At 45.4% G+C, this 18,940-nt stretch overlaps 1 protein-coding gene across 1 annotated transcript in view; it reads right to left on the bottom strand.

Annotated features, from left to right (window-relative positions):
• The window catches only part of LOC121276200 (E3 ubiquitin-protein ligase HECW1-like), a 527,663-nt gene that overhangs the window by 268,488 nt on the left and 240,235 nt on the right, over positions 1-18,940 (bottom strand). Inside the window, exon 9 of the mRNA XM_041184341.1 lies at positions 4,263-4,364. Within this exon, the coding sequence (XP_041040275.1) occupies positions 4,263-4,364 (102 nt within the window). The remainder of the gene's footprint in view (positions 1-4,262; positions 4,365-18,940) is intronic.

Raw genomic sequence — 18,940 nt, 5'->3', positions numbered from 1 at the left:
TACTTTGCCCCAATTTTACCAGCAGCGGGGAAAGGGTCAGGTGGCCCACCTGCCTGTGGTCCAGATGAGGCCCTTACATGGACAATTCGTTTTGGTAGCTGTCGGACTGGTTCAGTGTCATTGACTTATATTCCAACTACACCCAACATTCATAAATAATATGATAGGATAGAGACTGCAGTACAACAAGGTGCATGCTGCATACTGCCAGTTTTTAGCCTTTTTTGTGGCACTATTAGCACCATTTGTACAGCATCTACTAAAATAGCCTTTCCAATTCCGCCTGACTGTCATGAATGAAGGATTTCTGATACATAGGAAAATGTGGGTAATTATTATGACACAGCAGTTGGTAAAGGCAGTTTTTTAAAATCCCACACAGAAACTTTAAACTACTGTCATAACCTATATTTTCAATTGGTATGTTTGAGATGTAGCTCTAAATTCAGGAATAAGAGCACCAGTTCTCAAGAGTTTTTATATCAAACTAAATGAGACACTTATTAATTTACAACAGTGTATTAAACACATACACATGGCTACAAATTATTACTATCATAACTTTTTAACAAATTCCCAAACTAATCTCCATGAAGGCAACAACAACCCATAGACTTTAAGCAGACACCAGACAAAGCATTTTCACATTACAAATTCAAAATGACGTTCCTTTCAATTTAATTCCTTTGCAGACAGTTGTAGGCTTACAGCTGCTTTGATGTTACATGCCTCTGCTCTGCACACACAAAACTGCTGTCTGTTATACCCAGCATTTCTCATTGAACGTAAATTCTCATTGTATCACCAGGCCCTTTGAACTCCTTTCATAGTACCAATTTTATTAGTAATATAAACATTGCTTGGTCTCTCCTAACTAGGTGCAAGATTTCACTCCCAGTCTTGAATGCTCTATTCAACAAAATGCAAATGTGCCACTACCTCCGTTTATATCTTAAAACTACTATACATCAAAGCACCCAGACCAGCTGGCTTTAATCTAATTACCATACACACAGACACACCCACAGACTAACTCTCTCTTTTAGAATAATAATTTCTAATAACGTTACATACATTAATAACTTCATGACAAATACAAGTCAAAATGAGTCTGCATTTTAAAATGTCAAATGTTGGATGGCAGCTGCTCCATACTCATGCAATCCTGTGAAGCAGTGGTGACTGCTTAGCCAGGATTATAGATGCATGGTGCTAATCAATGGAGAGTGAGGTGGAGGAAAGTATAAGGCAAGTAAGAGTCACAGATGGTAAATTAGCACAGCCCGTGGAAAACTAACTAAGGCCTGGATTGTCGCTCTCCATCATGGCGAATATCCCAGAAATGTCCAAAATTTCTAAGTCCTGCCCCAAAACTTGGCATTTCCCATCTTCGCAGGGGTGGGACTGGAGTCCGGCCAAGATTTGTGCATGTGCAATTCACGGAGGCAGCTGGCCATTTAAATCATCAGCTGCCTCCACTGAAGTGGGATTTTGGAAGAACAGGAGTGTAGAATCTGGAGTTTGCAGATTACGACAGGTAAGAGGAGGTCTGAACTTGGGGGAAGCATTTAGATAGCCAGTGTACCCCTTTAGAGAGGCTACGTACCCGTTTATATAGGGTCCCGGGACAAATTTGGGAGAGATAAATTACCCTTTGGGAGAGGAAAGGTACTCTTTGGGATTGTTAAAAATGAACATGATTATGCACTTTTTACACTCAAATACATTGGAATTGTCAAGCTATCAAGGGACTGTCCCGCTCTCAAGGAATTGTTAAAGATCTCTCCAGCTGTCAAACCTGTCAAAGCTATTGTTATGACCAGGTGAGAAATGGTGAACTGGCTCCCTCTATTCAACCTCCTCAGTTGGTCACAACAAAAGTTTAAGTTTCTTTTTTTGAGGATATGCGTTTTCCAAACCAGAATTAAGCTTTGAGCAATAAGGAGCCAATCAAACAAGGCTTCCTTGAGTCAAAGAAAGAGCAAATTTAATGACCCCCAAACATAACAAAAATAATAAAAACATGACATCAAGCCTTCGGCCCTCATTCAGTCATTTGGGCGCACACACACACGCACATGCACACACACGCACACACACGCACGCACACGCACGCACTCACACGCACGCACACACACGCACACACACGCACATGCACGCACGCACACGCACGCACACGCACGCACACACACGCACACACACACAGGTATTAGAAATAAGGGGATATAGAGTCCAATGAAAAAAGGTAAAAGAAAATACGGTTAAGTGTCCTTTGATTGTCCTTAAGGCGTAGATTCGGTCAGCTGGTTTCTTGGATGCAGTCAGATGTAGAAAATGTTGCAATCATTATGAGATCTCGGTTCACTGATAACTGTCTGGTAGAGTTGGTTTCTCAAACCGGGTGACACTCTTATTCCAAAAGAGGGAGAGGGAGAGGGAGGGCAGCTTTCAGCTGTTTCCTCTGCTGAATACTTTCTTGACACCGCCTGTGTCACTTACAATCTCTCTCATGTGGCTGGGCAGCCTTGCCTTGAAATACTTTTCCCATTGTGTATTTCTAAGAGGTTTTGAGTATGTTGGTCTGTGGCAGACATTGATTCAATATCCAGTACTTTGCAGTTTTAATGTTTCTTTCTTAGGTGTCAGGATTATAAGAAATTGCTCTCATCACATTCCCAAAGGTGATTTGGTTGTTTCTTACCTTCACCTTAGAATGTGACCTTGTATTTTTAAGCAGTTTGCTCTGTGTCAGTTCAAATTGCAAACTTTCCAGTCATTTGAAAGTTGAAATATCATATTTTCAAAAATAAAGGAGCACAACCTTGTGACAGACACTATCCAGGAAGTGAAAGCTATCCATGAAGCATGAAAGCTGTCAAGCAACTGTCCAAGGATAGTAGGTGTGTGGGCATGGAGGAGATAAGGGTAAAGGCTGGGGGCATGGGTGACATGAGTTGAACTAAGGTGGTATAATGGTATAGGGGAAATGTGGGGTGGGTAGAGGGGCACTAAGTTGGCATATGGGGTATGGGGGCCATGGGGTTGGGTATAGGTGCACGAGGTTGGCATTGGGGACATGGGGCCATGGGGATGCCTAAAGGGGCACTAAGTTAGCATAGGTGGTATGGGACCATGGGGGTGGATGGTGGGGCATAGGTTGGCATGGTTGGGACATAGGGGTGGATGGTGGGGTAAGGGCTGGAAGGATGCTTTTGTTTTATTATTATTATTTTATTTATTTAAACACAGTTCCAGAGTGCAGAGGCAGGCTGGCGGACGCCAGCCTGTACATTCATTCTGGGGTCACTCACCCTAACTCCAGTTTCAGCACCCTCCCCTCCCCTCCCCCACCCCCTGACAGAAAATCCTATCTGTGGGTGGCCATTTTTAAAGGTCAGGTTTGCCAAGTTGGGAAATCACCCAACTCTGCAAACCCAACCCAGAGATGAAAATCTGGGCCTGAGTGAACCAAGCCTAGGGATGCAATTAGAGACAAGGCAGGACAATGAATGTACCAAGCTAGTTAATAATCAACAAAGTAGTGAGTCCAAGATTCAAAGGATGAATCATACAATCAGAAATAAACTCATTCATGCTGCTTTCCCCGAGTACATCTCTCAAACTTGTAATAAGCCTTGCAGTGAAATGAAAATATATTTCATATGCCTTCACCACATGGTGATCTAAGCAAACTATTTCTATTCTAATGATCTCTACCGAGTAAGATAAATTACCAGCTAGTCTTCTAACGTCTGAAGATTCAGGGCCTGAGTAATGCTCTGCTGGCTAGGGAACAGAGGACTGTTATGAATTGTATTCATTGTTGAACTCCAGTGGCCTGTGTAAATGTAATCACCGTGTAATGCAGAACAGACTAATTCATCTTGTGTGTACAATTTTTCACAACTTATCAAATTGTCCAGTTTGAAAATGAAACAGCCACTTTGGCGCACTATATTCATTTTATTTGTGAAAATGTATTGCTGTTTGATAAAGATACAATTTGATAACCTGTGCATAACACACATCTTCATATACCTGATATTCTGTCCTATTTGTTGAAAGAAATGGAGGATCTTTACTAGACTTTGGTCTTTGCTCAAATCTATCTCTCTTGGAAAGAGCTGCAAGATGTTTTCTTCCTTATTTTCTAATTAACCAGTTCAATCATCTCTCGATTTGCTGATTCTAAACTAGTAAGATCAATATGTTTCCTACACTGATAATACAACAGCATGATTTCAAATAAAACAAAATCTTACTGGGAGGAAGGGGCTCGTCGATGGTAGGGTAACGGTTGGTGTCTTGTCTCAAAGAGGGCAGCTGACTTATTGTCTGAGCACAGTGTGGTAAAGGGTTATCACCTACAAGAGGAAACATGTATTTAAAACAAAAACAAATCATTTTGTTTGACATTAGAGAAATAAACTGTTCGAAATTTCCTCTACCCCACTAATGTGCAAATGCAAAGCTGGGAAGCCATATTTATGCTGATTTCTTGCTAACATTAGTGAGCAAAGGAAAACATATCCCAACATCTTAAATTGACAGCATTTTAATTTTTATTGTTTTTAATAGAACTTCACAACCACCGATGAAAGTATTAAACAACCACTTTGCAGACATACAGGGTGAAGAGTGTCCAGGACAGAAGCCAAGAAAATAAAGCTGTAGCTAGTGTAGGTGGGTGTGAAGAAGGCTTGGAAAAGTTAATTGGTTTATATGCCCAAGAACAAGAATGGTTGGCAACAGCTATTGAGATTCATAGGGCTGAATTTTCCCAAGTCGAGACCCCAATATCGAGACCATATGCAGGTCCTGAGCCAGTGCATGGCCTCAGTGTGCCTGCAGGAGCAACTTTACCATAAGTGGCCTCCTAGATAGCTGCCTTCGAATTGGCTGTCCAATTAATTTCAACATACAGACCATGGAAGTGGGAGTCTCAGTATAAGGGCCCACAACAGTGTCCAGGTTTCAGGGCCATCGGAAAAGGTGACCATTACTGGAGAACAGGGACACCTATGGGCACCTCACAATGCAGGCACTCACAAAGTCCTCCCTCTTCAGCGGTGAGAAAGAGATCAAAGTACTGTAAGGAGCCTAAAGGTACTGGGTCGACCCTGCAGAAGAGTATTTGCAGCCACTCCTGGACCCATGAAAGTTGCTGCCCCTGATGCATCCAAATTAATTCAGCCACCCATGGCCCACTGACCTCCTGGCAACAGACTGCCTCTGCAACATTGCTTGGTTCTCAACACAGCAGGCGGCTCCTGTGACACTGGGAAAGTTGCAATGCTGGGGGAAAAAGGCCCCAATTAGTTTTGTTGCCTGTCCATCGCTGTGGAGCGGGCTGCCGATTCCCATGGCAGTCCAGCCCTGGGGAAGTAGCACTGACGTGGGACAGTACTTGGGAGCCATCCCGACTAATTTTCTTGGTCCATTGCCCTGCCACCACTAACCCCAACCACCTCCAAACCCATCTCAACTGGGCCAGAAAAATTCAGCCCATAATCTTAGAATTAGGGACAATGGACAAGCAAACTTATATACAGTACAAGCACTGATAATCACAGCACACATTACATTGGGACAAAGTCAATAATTTATTATTGGCCTAAACCTATTCATGATGATCAAATTTTCTACTGCTCCTGCTGATCCACTGGGCTTTGCATATAGAAAATCAGGTGATTATCAACCTATTAATTTTCATATACTGTACCACTACCTGACACCGATAGAGGACGACTTGTAACTTAGCTGCCTATGGCCTCTTTACAGGAAGATAGTCTTTGGCAGAGGAAGACCAAATGAAATTTTATTGATTATCTGAACAATATAAGTTTAGTTCGTAGTCTAAATTTAGTGGCTTTACAGCTTGCAGAGACAAGAGATATACAAGTTATTTTTAGTTAAAAAAACAATTATTTTCATGTGTCAGCACACTCATTAAGGAAAGAAAGACTCGAATGTATACAGGGCCTCTCATGACCTCAGGTCTCAAAGTGATTTACAGCTAATTAAGTTTTTTTTTTGAAGTGTGGTCACTGTTGTAATGTTGGAAACATAGTACCCAGTTTACACACAACAAACTCCCACAAAAAGTAATGTGATAATGATCAGATCACCCGTTTTAACGATTTCGGGTAAGGGATAAATATTGGCAGGACTCCACAGGTTCTCCCCTTCTTCTTTGAATACTATCATGGGAACTTTTACATCACCTGAGAGGGCAGACAGGGCCTTGGTTTAATGTATCATCCAGAAGATAGCCATCACAACAGTGCAACACTCCCTTAGTGTGGCACAGAAGTGCTAATTTAAGATTATGGGCTTGAATCTGTGGATTGGGATTTTAACTCACAACCAATTGTTTCAGAGGTGAGAGTCCTACCATTGGCCCATTGCTGATACCTACAATAAGGTGAGGGCTGTTAGTGCTGGTGCCCTGATGTGCACAGGCACACCCCAAAAGGCATACACGCCCTTCCTTCCCGCCTTTCAACCAGTTGAGTTAAAAAAAACAGCCTGCCCGGACCCGTCCATCTACCATGCCTACCATATTATGGCGTGAACAGTGTAACATTCAGGTCAATTGGCTTGTTAGCACCAACAGCTTATTCAAAGTCAACAAGTTACTTAGTCCAAGTGGGATTACTGGAGGAAATTAGAGAGCAAATAGCAGAAACTCTGACCACAATCTTTTAATCCTTCTTGGATGTTGGTGTGGTGCCAGAGGACTGGAGGATTACAAATCTTACAACTCTCCAAAGCCACCTCATGCTCTAAAAAAAGAGTGGGATAAACTTGGTAACAGCAAGACAATTAGTTCAACATGGGGAAACTTTCACTCATTCACTCAAACATTCACTCCCTCCACCACCAACGCACAGTGTGTACCATCTACAAGATGCAGCAGGAATTCACCAAGACTCCTAAGACAGCACCTTCCAAACCCACGACCACTTCCATCTAGAAGGACAAGGGCAGGTGGGAACACACCACCTAGAAATTCCCCTCCAAGTCACTCACCATCCTGACTTGGAAATACATCGCCGTTCCTTCACTGTTACTAAGTCAAAATCCTGGAACTCCTTTCCTAACAGCAACTACACGACATGGACTGCAGTGGTTCAAGAAGGCAACTCACCACCACCTTCTCAAGGGCAACTAGGTATGGGCAATAAATGCTGGCCCAGCCAGCGAAGCCCGTATAATGTGAATGAACAAAAAAAAACTACTAAAGAGCATTATCAAGTGAAAAATTAATTCTCACTTGGAAAAGCATGGATCAATAATGCACAGTCAGCATGGATTTGTTAAAGGCAAATTGTATTTGATTAACCTGATTGAGGTCTTTGCTGAAATAACAGAGAGATTGATAAAGGTAGTGTAGTAGATGTTGTATATAGAGACCTTCAAAAGACAATAGAAGATAAAGTGCCACATAACTGGCTTATTCTTAAAATAGAAACACATCAATTAAAGGGATGATGATAACATGGGTACATAATTGGCGAAGGGATAGGAGCCAGGGAGTTGTGGTGAATGGATGATTTGGAGGAATATGCAGTGGGGTCCTCCAGGGGTTGGTATGCATTTCATTTCATATATCAATGACCTGGACTTGAGAATTGGGAATTCAAAATTGCAATTTTGAAGTTTGTGGATGATACAAATAGCAAATAGTGAACAGGATAGCAGCAGACTTCAGGAGGACACAAACAGACTGGTGAAATGGGCAGACACACGGCAGATGCAATTTAATGTGGATAAATGTGAAGTTGTGCCCTTTGGGAGAAACAACATAGTGAGGCAGCATAATCTAAATGGGACCATTTTGAGGGAGTACAAAAACAGAGGGGCCTGGGGTGCACATTTATTAAGTCTTTGAAGGTGGCAGGGTAAACTGATAAGATGGCTAAGAAACCAATACTTGTTCAGCCTCAGCTGGAGTATTGTGTTCAGTTCTGGGCACCACACTTTAGGAAGGACAATAAGGCCTTGGACAGGGTACAGAGAGCTTTATGAGAAAGATAACAGGGATGAGGGAATTCAGTGATGTGGAGAAATTGGGGCAACTGGGATTATTCACCTTAGATAGAGAAGGTTAAGGGACGACCCAATAGAAAATAATAGATATCAGAAAATAATAAAGACTTTCGATAGAGCAAGGAGAGAGTAACCGTTTCTTCTGTCAGTTGGTAACCGACTGTTACAGATTGAAACTAATTGGTAAAAAAAAATTAGAGGGAAAACGAGAAGAACTTTCTTCATGGAGAGAGCCCTAGACTTTCAAATGCCCATGGAGGTGAGGTCAGGTCTAGGTGAACTTTGAAAAGCACCACTGGGAGGCTTGTCAGTCTTCCCATGACTCCAGAACACATTGCAATTTTCCAAGTGAGGGTAGGTGGGGGAGAGAATTAGCAATTGGCTTACCTCCAATTAATTGTCTGTGAAGCTCCTGAAGAGCTTCTTATTGGGTTGGAGAGGAGAGGAGGACATTTTCAAAGTGGCGAATGGAAAGAGTTGGGGTACGTTAGTGCATACCTGTTGAAGCACAATGGGGAGCCATAATGTGATGTTTCTGCTCGATTAAATTATTGAAAGAAAACAGTTATTGAAACTGAGGTGCTCAAGTGATGCCACAAAACTGCCATCGCTTGAGCAGAGTGGGTCAAGTACCTTGTGAGTGACTTGTATGCAACTCGAGGCCACTGTCACTCTGCTCTCCTGCCTGCTTCAGTCCACAAGGCAATGGTAAGCCCAGTCATGGCTGCCGTTTGCCTTGGAGCATTGCACCCCAGAACCTGCTTCACCTAAAAGACGGCATCCGGCGCCTCTAATTGAGCAACAAGCTTGCCTCCAGCCCAATTAGGGGCTTTGCAAATGAAAATAACAGCCTCCTTCTGAGCTCTAAGGACAGAATTTTCTGGCTGGCGGGGCAGGTGGAACGTGAGTGGGTAGGGGATGGGCTCGGACCCGATCGCCACTCGCAATCGGGTCTGCGCTGCCATTTTACACGAGCAGGCCCAGCGTACTTCACGACTCCCATACATAGTGGGAGTGGGCGGGCGGCAGCAGGTGCACTCAGCCCGCCGGGTCCAATGGCGACCCGGCGGCCTGTATAAAGGAAGGCCTGGCAGCCTTAGAAAGGCTGCTCTCAATGGCTGGGTGAAGGGCTCTGCACAGGGGCAATGGAGGATTGCCAATCCGGAAGGTAGGCCATCAGAGCAGGCCAGGCCGGAAGGTAGGGCAGGGGGGCCAGTGTTCCCGCATTTTTCCAATGACTGCCTTGCTGCCCGCCTCGAGGAGATGGCAGCACAGCGAGAGGTGCTGGTTCTCCAGGAGGGGAGAAGGAGGCCCCGCCATATGACAAAACATGCCTGGGAGGAGCTGGTGGAGGTGGTGAGCTCCTGCAACATGGTGCGGCGTGCCTGGATCCAGTGTCGCAAGTGCTTCAATGACTTGTTGCGCTCAGGAAGGGTGAGGACAATAATGGCATTGATTACTTAACCCAGCAGGTTGGCTTTCCCCCCTGCTGCTCCCCGTCCCCCAAGTCTGAGTGTAGTGACATTGAATCATTGATGGCATGTGTCGTTTGCTGGGTGGGCCAGCAGATATTGCCCACGCTCAGCTTGAGAGGGTGGTGATGAGATGGGTTCTGCGCCCACAGCATGTGGTACACTGAGACCCACATGACTGTTTTGGGGGCAATCTGGAGAAGCTGCACCTAGGCACTGTATTTGAACTGCAGGATATGTCCAAGTCAGGGTGATGACATGCTGGGAGGGAAGATTCAAGATGGCGTGGCAATGAACCATTTGCTGCCCTCTGCACTACACGTGCTTGTGCCTCCTTGCTACGGAAGGATATACTGTGTGGTGCCTAATGTGATGTAGGCAGCAAGTGTCCAAGGGGAGTGTGGGGGGGTGGGGAACAGGCCTGGCACCGTTGTGTGAGTGTTTGGCAGCAGCGGGGTGAGGAGGCACTGGAACCCTGATATGTCCCACTCTGGTTGGGGTGGGCCGTGTACAAATCAATGCTCGTCTCTCATTTTCAGGAGAAGAATGCCCATAATGCAGTCGAGTGTGTGAGGACCAGAGGTGGCCAGGCGCAGTTAGTGATTCTCAGCTGGTTTGACCAGGAGGCCCTGGATTTGGAGAGGCGCCATGTGTCCAGGTCCACTGGTGTCGGTGAGGCTGGGGTGCCACGGGCAGGTATGTTTGCCCAGCAGTGAAGTCAGCATTGTTCTCCCAACAGCTATGGCAGTGCTGAATGTTCAGCGATTTAATTTTGCAACATGGCTTAACCATTGCTGATGGAAGGATAAGCACATAATGATCCGGGGGACAGGGATGCACATTGACATTGTCTCCACGTTAACTGATCCAATGTCCCTGTTCTTCCTTCCAGCATCAGCGGAGCAGGGCCGGGAGGAGGAGAAGCAGAGGCCCCCTCTCACACCTGAGGGCCCTAAAGTCTCACCAGCATCACACCATCTGCGCGAGGCAGGCACCAGCGCAGGTACTAGCACCTCAGTGGGAATTAGAACATCGGCTAGTGTCCCAGGGCACAGCAATGAGGGCGCTTCACAGTCGCTGGAGGAGCTGGCAGAGGCAGAGAGTACCCATGACGCCAGCAGTTGGAGGACTGCAGGGGACCAGGCACATGCTCAGTCGGTGCCTGATGATGTGCCTCTGGGGTCGTATGCGACGTACAAGCGCAGGAAATGCGGCTGGGTGTGCAGGAGCATCTTGGTGTCCGTGGTGGATGAGTCTACACGAACGCTCGCCGAAGCAAAGAGCCTCATGTCCGAGCGCCATGTGTCCTCCATGGAGAGAGTGGTGACTCTCGTGGAGAGGCTCCTCCAGGAGACCCATCAGGGCTTCCTGGGAATGCGCTTGGACCTGAAGCCCTCACATCGGTATTGACCTCAGCTGGTCAGTGTCAATTTTCCCAGCTCGGTGCCCATCCAACCACGGTGAGCAGGGAGGTCCGATGTGACCTCACGTTGGCACAACAGTTGCCTGTCATCTCTGCGGGGTCCTCTCAGGGCGCTCGGGATGAGGGCAGCAGCTCCTCCGCCCCTCTCCCAGTGACCATTGCTTCCGATGAGGCTGCGATGACTGGGGAGATGCCAACTGTGAAACCGGCAGCTCCCTCCTAGGCGGGGCCAGCACAGGCTCCACGGGCCAGAGGACGACCGCCAAGGTCATCGAGGCGAACAGGACAGCAGAGTCAGCAGGCCGTCTCAGATGCCGCTTCCAACGAGGGATCAGCACCAAGACGTAGCACCCGGAAATGTAAACATTAGGCACCTTAGGCACACCATGGGTTTATCACTGGTGCTTTTGTGTTGGCCCAAGATGAGGTCTTTATGATTTGCTTTGAATTGGAACACCATTGTCATTTTGTTTGATAAAGTTGCTTTGTTTGTGATATTAAATTGGGACATGTGAACATGGCTGAGGGTGCCTCTTCACCAGCTGGATGTTTTACAAAAATGTTATGAGTGATTTGTGGGACATTCAGCTTTCTTAACAAGGCCCTTAGTTAATGTTCCTGACCTGGCAGATTTTGCACTTAGGTATCGAGTATGGAGCCTGCAGCCCAGGTTTGTCCAGGAGGTCCAAATGTGGTGTGCTAGCTGAAGGTTTGTTGAATTAAAGCTTCCTGGGTGCCCCTGCTTCCTTGGAGTATGCCCAGGTCAGTGTCTGCCCCCTCAGCATTTCCCTGTGCATGCTCATCCTCGGACTCACTGCTGGACTCGTCGTGTGCAGCCGCAGCCACTGTATCGATGTCTTCATCGTCCACTGCCTCACCCCTTTCCAGCGCAAGATTGTGGAGGGCGCGGCATGCAATCACTATCACCGACACATGATCTCGGGGGTACTGGAGTGTGCCCCCTGAATGGTCCAGGCATCGGAAGCGCATCTTGAGAAGACCGATGGTTCTCTCCACCACAGCCTTTGTAGAGGCGTGGCTCCTATTGTACCGTTGCTCAGCCTCTGTTCTTGGAAGGCGGAGAGGCGTCATGAGCCATCTTCTGAGGGGATAGCCCTTGTCACCCAGCAGCCATCCATCCAGCTGCGCTGGAGCACTGAAGAGCCCCGGCACCTGGGAGTGTCTGAGGATGTAGACATCGTGGGAGCTGCCTGGGTATCTTGCACAGACTTGTAGAATCAGCATCCTGTGATCACACACTATCTGCACACGTTCATGGAGTGGAAGCCCTTCCTGTTGACGAAGGCATCAGGCTCACCCGCTGGTGCCTTGATGGCCACATGTGTGCAGTCTATTGCACCCTGGACATGGGGGAATCCAGTTATTGCTGCGAAGCCTCCGGCTTGCTCTGTCTGGCTTGCCTGGTCCCAACGGAACTGGATGAAGGTCAATGCACACCTGAACAGAGCATCTGTAACCTGCTTGACACAGGTATGGACAGTTGATTGAGAGACACCACAAAGACCACACAGCAACCCCTGGAAGGAACCAGAGGCATAGAAATTGAGGGCAGCTGTGACCTTTAGAGCCACTGGCTTGGGGTGTCCACCCACACAGTTAGCAAAGATCTCAGGCCCAATCATTTGACAGATATAGTTGACTGTCTCCCTTGAGAGTCAGAGCCTCTTTCAGCACAGCACCTCAGACATATTTTTTTAACAGCTAGAATCTTCATTTTGCGACCTCCATTAGCTGCTGAACAAGGGAAACATGCACAGTAGCTAAAAAAAAGGGAGGCCCAGGTCTTGTTTCTGCCTGAACATATACTTATTAACCCCATTAATGGGCTGAATGGAAGACAGATGATTTAATGAATTTGCTGCAATCTAGTTTTTGAGGTGTAACTGTAGAGACTGGGGACTTTCTCAGTATATTGAACTTAATAGGAGCCACAAGGCAGGTGGACAAGGAGCACTTGTAGAAGGTACAAGGGACGCAGTCACAACCCCACCCAAGGGTGAAAAGGGATATGCAATTCTCATTGGTTATAGTGAACAGCTATTCTATCACGATATTAATTTGTACTTAGACTTAAATAAGTGTCATAACTGTTACCAATATGGAGTCAATTTGGAATCATAGACAGTCCAAGGAGATGGCAAAAATGATTACAGATTTGTCAATATCGACATGGGTGCTGCCAAAGTTTAATAAGGTAACTCCACCTTGACCCTGGATAGCTCAGTAGGGTCAGAAATGGGGGGGGGGGATTTCTCCCTCCTCAGGCGGGCATGGCGGGCAGGCCAGGTGGCGAAACTGTCCGCTGCCCGTGACCGGGCCACTACCATGATTTCACATTGGCTGGCCAACTAACGGCAGAGAGCTGAAGAGTGTTAAAATGAAAAATTAAGATTTGAAAAATAAGGAAAACATGACCCCACATGTGACTCTTTCAGATGAACAGGGACATGTGAAAAATGAGTTTAAATTTTTTTTATTGTTTTTTTCAGTCATTGTTTGAAACCTCATCCCACCCCCGTGGATGAGGTTTCGCAAAAAATGTAAAGGCCACTTGGCCTATTCACCCGCCCGCCAACCGTAAGTGAAAAATTCATTTAAATTAATAGATTAATGGGTTTAACAGCCCTCTTAATTGTCAGCGGGTGTGTGCCGACTCTTGCATACGCCTGCTGACTGTAATATCGCGCGTTATTTCAGCCCGTGCCTGTTGGGTGAGCCCCCGCACACCCAGCTGAAAATCCTGCCCAGGTTGTCAGGATCCACATGTGCTGGCAGAGTAGACCCAAGGATGTTTCAGCCCTAGTGACTACCATGCCTGTAAGGAATGGGAAAATTCACACCTCAAGTCATTATAATTAAAAATCTCTTATCATACTTCCCAAATGTCAGCTACATTTATAAAAAAGTGACAAATCACAATAAAACACTATCACCAGAATGATAATTGCACCAAATGACTAAACAAGTAAGAAAGCTGCCAGCGAACAGGAATAAGAAAGTGAAGCGGATGGAAAGAATTTAAAACAAAAATTATTTACTCATTCATGGAATGTGGGTGTTGCTGGCTAGGCCAGCATTCATTTCCCATCCCCAATTGCCCTTGAGAAGGTATTGGTGAGCTGCAGTCCCTGTGGTGTAGGTACACCCACAGTGCTGTTAGGGAGGGAGTTCCAGGATCTTAACCCAGCGGCAGTGAAGGAACAGTGATATATTTCCTAGTCAGGATGGTGAGTGGCTTGGAGGGGAATTTCCGGTTGGTGATGTTCCCATGTGTCCGCTGTCTTGTTCTTATAGTGGTCGGGAGTTTGGAAGGTGCTGTCTAAGGAGTCTTGGTAAGTTTCTGCAGCGCATCTTGTAGATGGTACACACTGTTGCCACTGTGCGTCGGTGGTGGAGGGAGTGAATGTTTGTGGATGTGGTGCCAATCAAGTGGGCTGCTTTGGCTTGGACAGTGTCAAGCTTGTTGAGTGTTGTTGTAGCTGCATTCATCCAGGCAAGTGGAGAGTGTTCCATCAAACTCCTGACTTATACCTTGTAGATGGTGGGCAGGCTTTGGAGAGTCAGGAGATGAGTTACTCACCACAGAACTCCTAACCTCTAACCTGCTCTTGTAGCCACAGTATTTATATGGTTAATTCAGTTTTTTCTGGTCAATGGTAACTCTCCAGGATGTTGATGATAATAGGGGATTCACGATGGTAATGCCTTTGAATGTCAAGGGGCGATGGTTATATTTTTTCTTGTTGGAGACGGTCATTGCCTGGCACTTGTGAAGTGTGAATTTTACTGCCACTTGTCAGCCTAAACTTGGATATTCTCCAGGTCTTGCTGCATTTGGACATGGACTGTTTCAGTCTGAGGAGTTGCGAATGATGCTGGACATTGTCCAATCTTCAGTGAACATCAATACTTCTGACCATTCATGAAGCAGCTGAAGATGGTTGGGCCTAGGACACTACCCTGAGGAACTCCTGCAGTGATGTCCTAAAACTGAGATGACTGACCCTCCAACAGCCACAGCCATTTTCCTTTGTACTAGGAAGACTCCAACCAGCAGAGTTTTCCCTCTGAATCCCATTGACTCCAATTTTGCTCAGGCTCTTTCAAATGCTTTGCTCGGTCAAATGCACCTTGATGTCAAGGGCAGTCACTCTCACCTCACCTCTGGAGTTCAGCTCTTTTGTCCATGTTTGAACCAAGGCTGTGAGGTCAAGAGCTGAGTGGCCCTGGCAGAACATAAACTGAGCGGAAGTGAGCAGGTTATTGCTAAGCAAGTGCCACTTGATAGCACTGTTGATGTCCCCTTCCATCACTTTAATGATGATCAAGAGTAGACTGATGGGGTTGTCTTTAGCTGGGTTGGATTTGTCCTGCTTTTTGTGTACAGGATACACCGGGGCAATTTTCCACATAGTCAGGTAGATGCCAGTGTTGTAGTTGCACTAGAACAGCTTGGCTAGGGGCGTGGCAAGTTCTGTAGCACAAGTCTTCAGTACTATTGCTGGAATTTGCCAGGGCCCATAGTGTTTGCAGTATCTAGTGCATTCAGCCGTTTCTTGATAACATAGAGTGAATCGAATTGGCTGAAGACTGGCACCTGTGATGCTGGGGATCTCCGGAGGAGGCCGAGATGGATCATCCACTTGGTAATTCTGGCTGAAGATTGTTGCAAATGCACTGACGTGCTGGGATCCCCCATCATTGAGGATGGGGATATTTGTGGAGCCTCCTCTTCCAGTGAGTTGTTTAAATGTCCAACATCATTCGTGACTGGATGTGGCAGGACTTCATAGCTTAGGTCTGATCCATTGGTTGTGGAATCACTTAGCTCTGTCTATAACTTGCTGCATATGCTGTTTGGGACGCAAGTGGTCTTGTGTTGTAGCTTCACCAGACTGACACCTCATTTTTAGATATGCCTGGTGCTGCTCCTGGCATGCCCTCCTGCATTTTTCATTGAACCAAAGGACCAAATAAAATCCACACAATAAACAACTAACAAGGAAGAAATAAGTAATTGATAGAAATATTCAAAATGTATTTTGAAAATGCTTCTAACCATCCATCATTGTTTCTCAAGAACCGAAGGATAAAATACTAGAGGTGGTGCCATAGTGGTATTGTCACTGGACTTGTATTCTGGATCCTCATGGTAATGCTCTGGGGATCTGGGTTTAAATCCCACCACAGCAGATGGTGGAATTTGAATTCACTATAAACCTAGAATTAAAAGTCTAATGATGACCATGAAACCATTGCCAATTGTTGTAAAAACCCATCTGGCTCACTAATGCCCTTTAGGGAAGGAAATCTGCTGTCCATACCTGGTCTGGCCTACATGTGGCTCCAGACCCACCAGCAATATCCTTGACTCTTAAATGCCCTCTGAGCAAGGGCAGTTAGGGATGGGCAATAAATGCTGGCCTAGCCAGCAATACCCGCATCCCATGAATGAATAAAAAAATTCTAATACAATATAGACAAATTATTAAATTTTAAATCTGTGTAATATTTGTTTCTTTCTCAAAGGCCTGAAACTTGCACTTTGCTATGATCCCAGAGCTGGTATCGTCTTCCCTGTTGATATCGAGACTCAACCAGTTGGTGACCACAGGTCTCACTGTCACACTCGCTACAGTTCCCGGAATGTACCACTGTCAATCTACACAATTTCAAAATTTGTAGATCACGTAGGATGCATGGCTCATATGGCAGAATCAGCTCAACCAGTCTATGCTGCTTATGCTCCACCCGAGACTCCTCCCATCTTTCCTCATTTAAATCTATCATGTATCCATATTATTTACTCAAACCATTTGCTACAATAGGGAGTTCGACATTATTGCAGTTCCTGGGGAAAGAATTTCTTCTGAATTCACTATTGGATTTCTTGGTGACTATCTTATATTGATGGCCTTTGGTTATGCTCTTCCCCACAAGAAAAAAAAAAATTGGGCAGGATTTTTCAATCAGCGTGCGGGGGCGGACCCAACACACTGACATGTAAAATGACGCATGATGATGTTGGGCGTGCGTCCCAACGTCATCGCACAGTTCTGCGATATTTTGTTCAGCAGGCGTGCACCAGAGTCGACTGCATGCCTACTGAAATGTAAATGGCCTATTAAGACCATTAACAAAGTAATTATTGCAATTGTTAATGCTGCCCATCCAACCTTAAGCTTGGTAGACAGGCGAACATAGCATTTTTTAGGAAACTTCATCCACGAGCAGGATGAGGTTTCCTAAAGCTTCCAATAAAAAAAAAATTCATATATATAAAACATGTCCCATCTCACGTGACCGTGTCACATGAGGGGAAATATTTAAATAACTTTTAAAATCCTTTATTTAATTATTTTAATATCGATTCAATCTCCCTGGGGCAGCTCCATGCCTCAGGGAAATTGAAGCGGTCTTTCACACGCATGTGCAAAAGAGCGCTGGCCCTGACTCTCCTTCCTCCCCCTGCTTGCACAGATAGTGCTGAGCACTACGGCATGTGTATTACAGTGGGAGGGCCTTAATTGGCCCGCCCATGTAAAATGGTGGCGCGGATCCAATCATAGTCAGCGATCGGCTCCTCAAATGCCCCTGCCGCTCCTGCCATAAAAAATTCAGGCCATTTTCTCTTTATTGACTCAATCAAAACCTTTTGTGATTTCAAAGACCTCTACTAAGTTAGTCCTCAGCCTTAATTTTTCAAGAGAAAAGAGACCCAGCCTGTCAATCCTTTCCTGATATGTACACCCACGCATGTGGTATCATCCTTGTAAATCTTCCCTGCACCGTCTCCAGTGTCTCTGTATCGTTTTTATAATATGGTGACCAGAACTGGATCGAGTATGTGGTCTAACCAAGCTTCAATACAGGTTTTGCATAACTTCCCTACCTTTCATTTTTATCCCTAGAAATAAATCCTAGTGCTTGGTTTGTCTTTTTATGACCTTGCTAACCTGTGGCTTTTAGTGTTTGGTGCATTTCTACTCTGAGATCTTATTAATTATTAATTCCTGATTTTACTAATTGAATTTAAATTCCATCAGTTGCCATGGTGGGATTTGAACCTGTGCCCTCAGACAATTAGCCTGGGCTTCTGAATTACTAGTTCAGTGATATTACCACTATGCACCATCTCCCCGCAAATTGTCTTGACCTTATCGATGATCTTTCGAAAATCCAGATAAATTACATCTACTGAATTACCACTGTCTACAACAGAGACGACACAAGATGTGGAAGTATTGTGAACTGTGAGGAGGAAAGTGATAAACAAAGAAAGAATGAGGAAATAAGACAATACAAAATAAAGGTTACAATTCTATAGGGGGACCTTAAGTGCACAAATCATTGAAGATGGCAGGTAGGCTGAGATGACAATTAAAAAGGTATACATGATCCTGAACTTTATAAATTGAGTCATACAGTACAAAAGCAAAGAAGTTATGATGAACCTTTATACAATTCTGGTTAAGCCTAAACTGGAGTACTGTGTGTAATTCTGGGCACCACACTTTTGAAAGGACATGAAGACATTTGAATGCATGCAAGAAAGATTTGTAAGAATGGTTCAAGGCATAAGGGATTTCAGTTACGTGGATAGATTGAAGAAGCTGGGTCTGTTTGCCTTAGAGAAGGGAGGGATCTAGAGAGAATAGATAGTGAGAAACTGTTCCCATTGGTAGAAGGTTTGAGAACCAGAGGGTACCAATATAAGGTGACTAGCAAAAGAAGCAACGGCAACAGGAGGAGAACCTTTTCTGACCAGCGAGTGATTAGAATCTGGAATGCCTGAGAGTGTGCTGGGGGAGGGTTCAATTATGGCTTTGAAAAGCAAATTGGACAATTATCTGAAGAGAAAAGGTTTGCAGGCTACAGGGAAAAGGCAGGGGAATGGGAAGAGCTGAGCTGCTTTTGCAGAGACCCAGCTCGGATACAATGGGACAAATGGCATCCTTCTTTGAGTAACTAT

Source organism: Carcharodon carcharias, chromosome 3 (assembly GCF_017639515.1).
Source record: "Carcharodon carcharias isolate sCarCar2 chromosome 3, sCarCar2.pri, whole genome shotgun sequence".
In the NCBI taxonomy this organism is placed as follows: domain Eukaryota; kingdom Metazoa; phylum Chordata; class Chondrichthyes; order Lamniformes; family Lamnidae; genus Carcharodon; species Carcharodon carcharias.
Note: the sequence above shows the minus strand (reverse complement) of the source record. Positions and strands in the feature narration are given on the sequence as shown.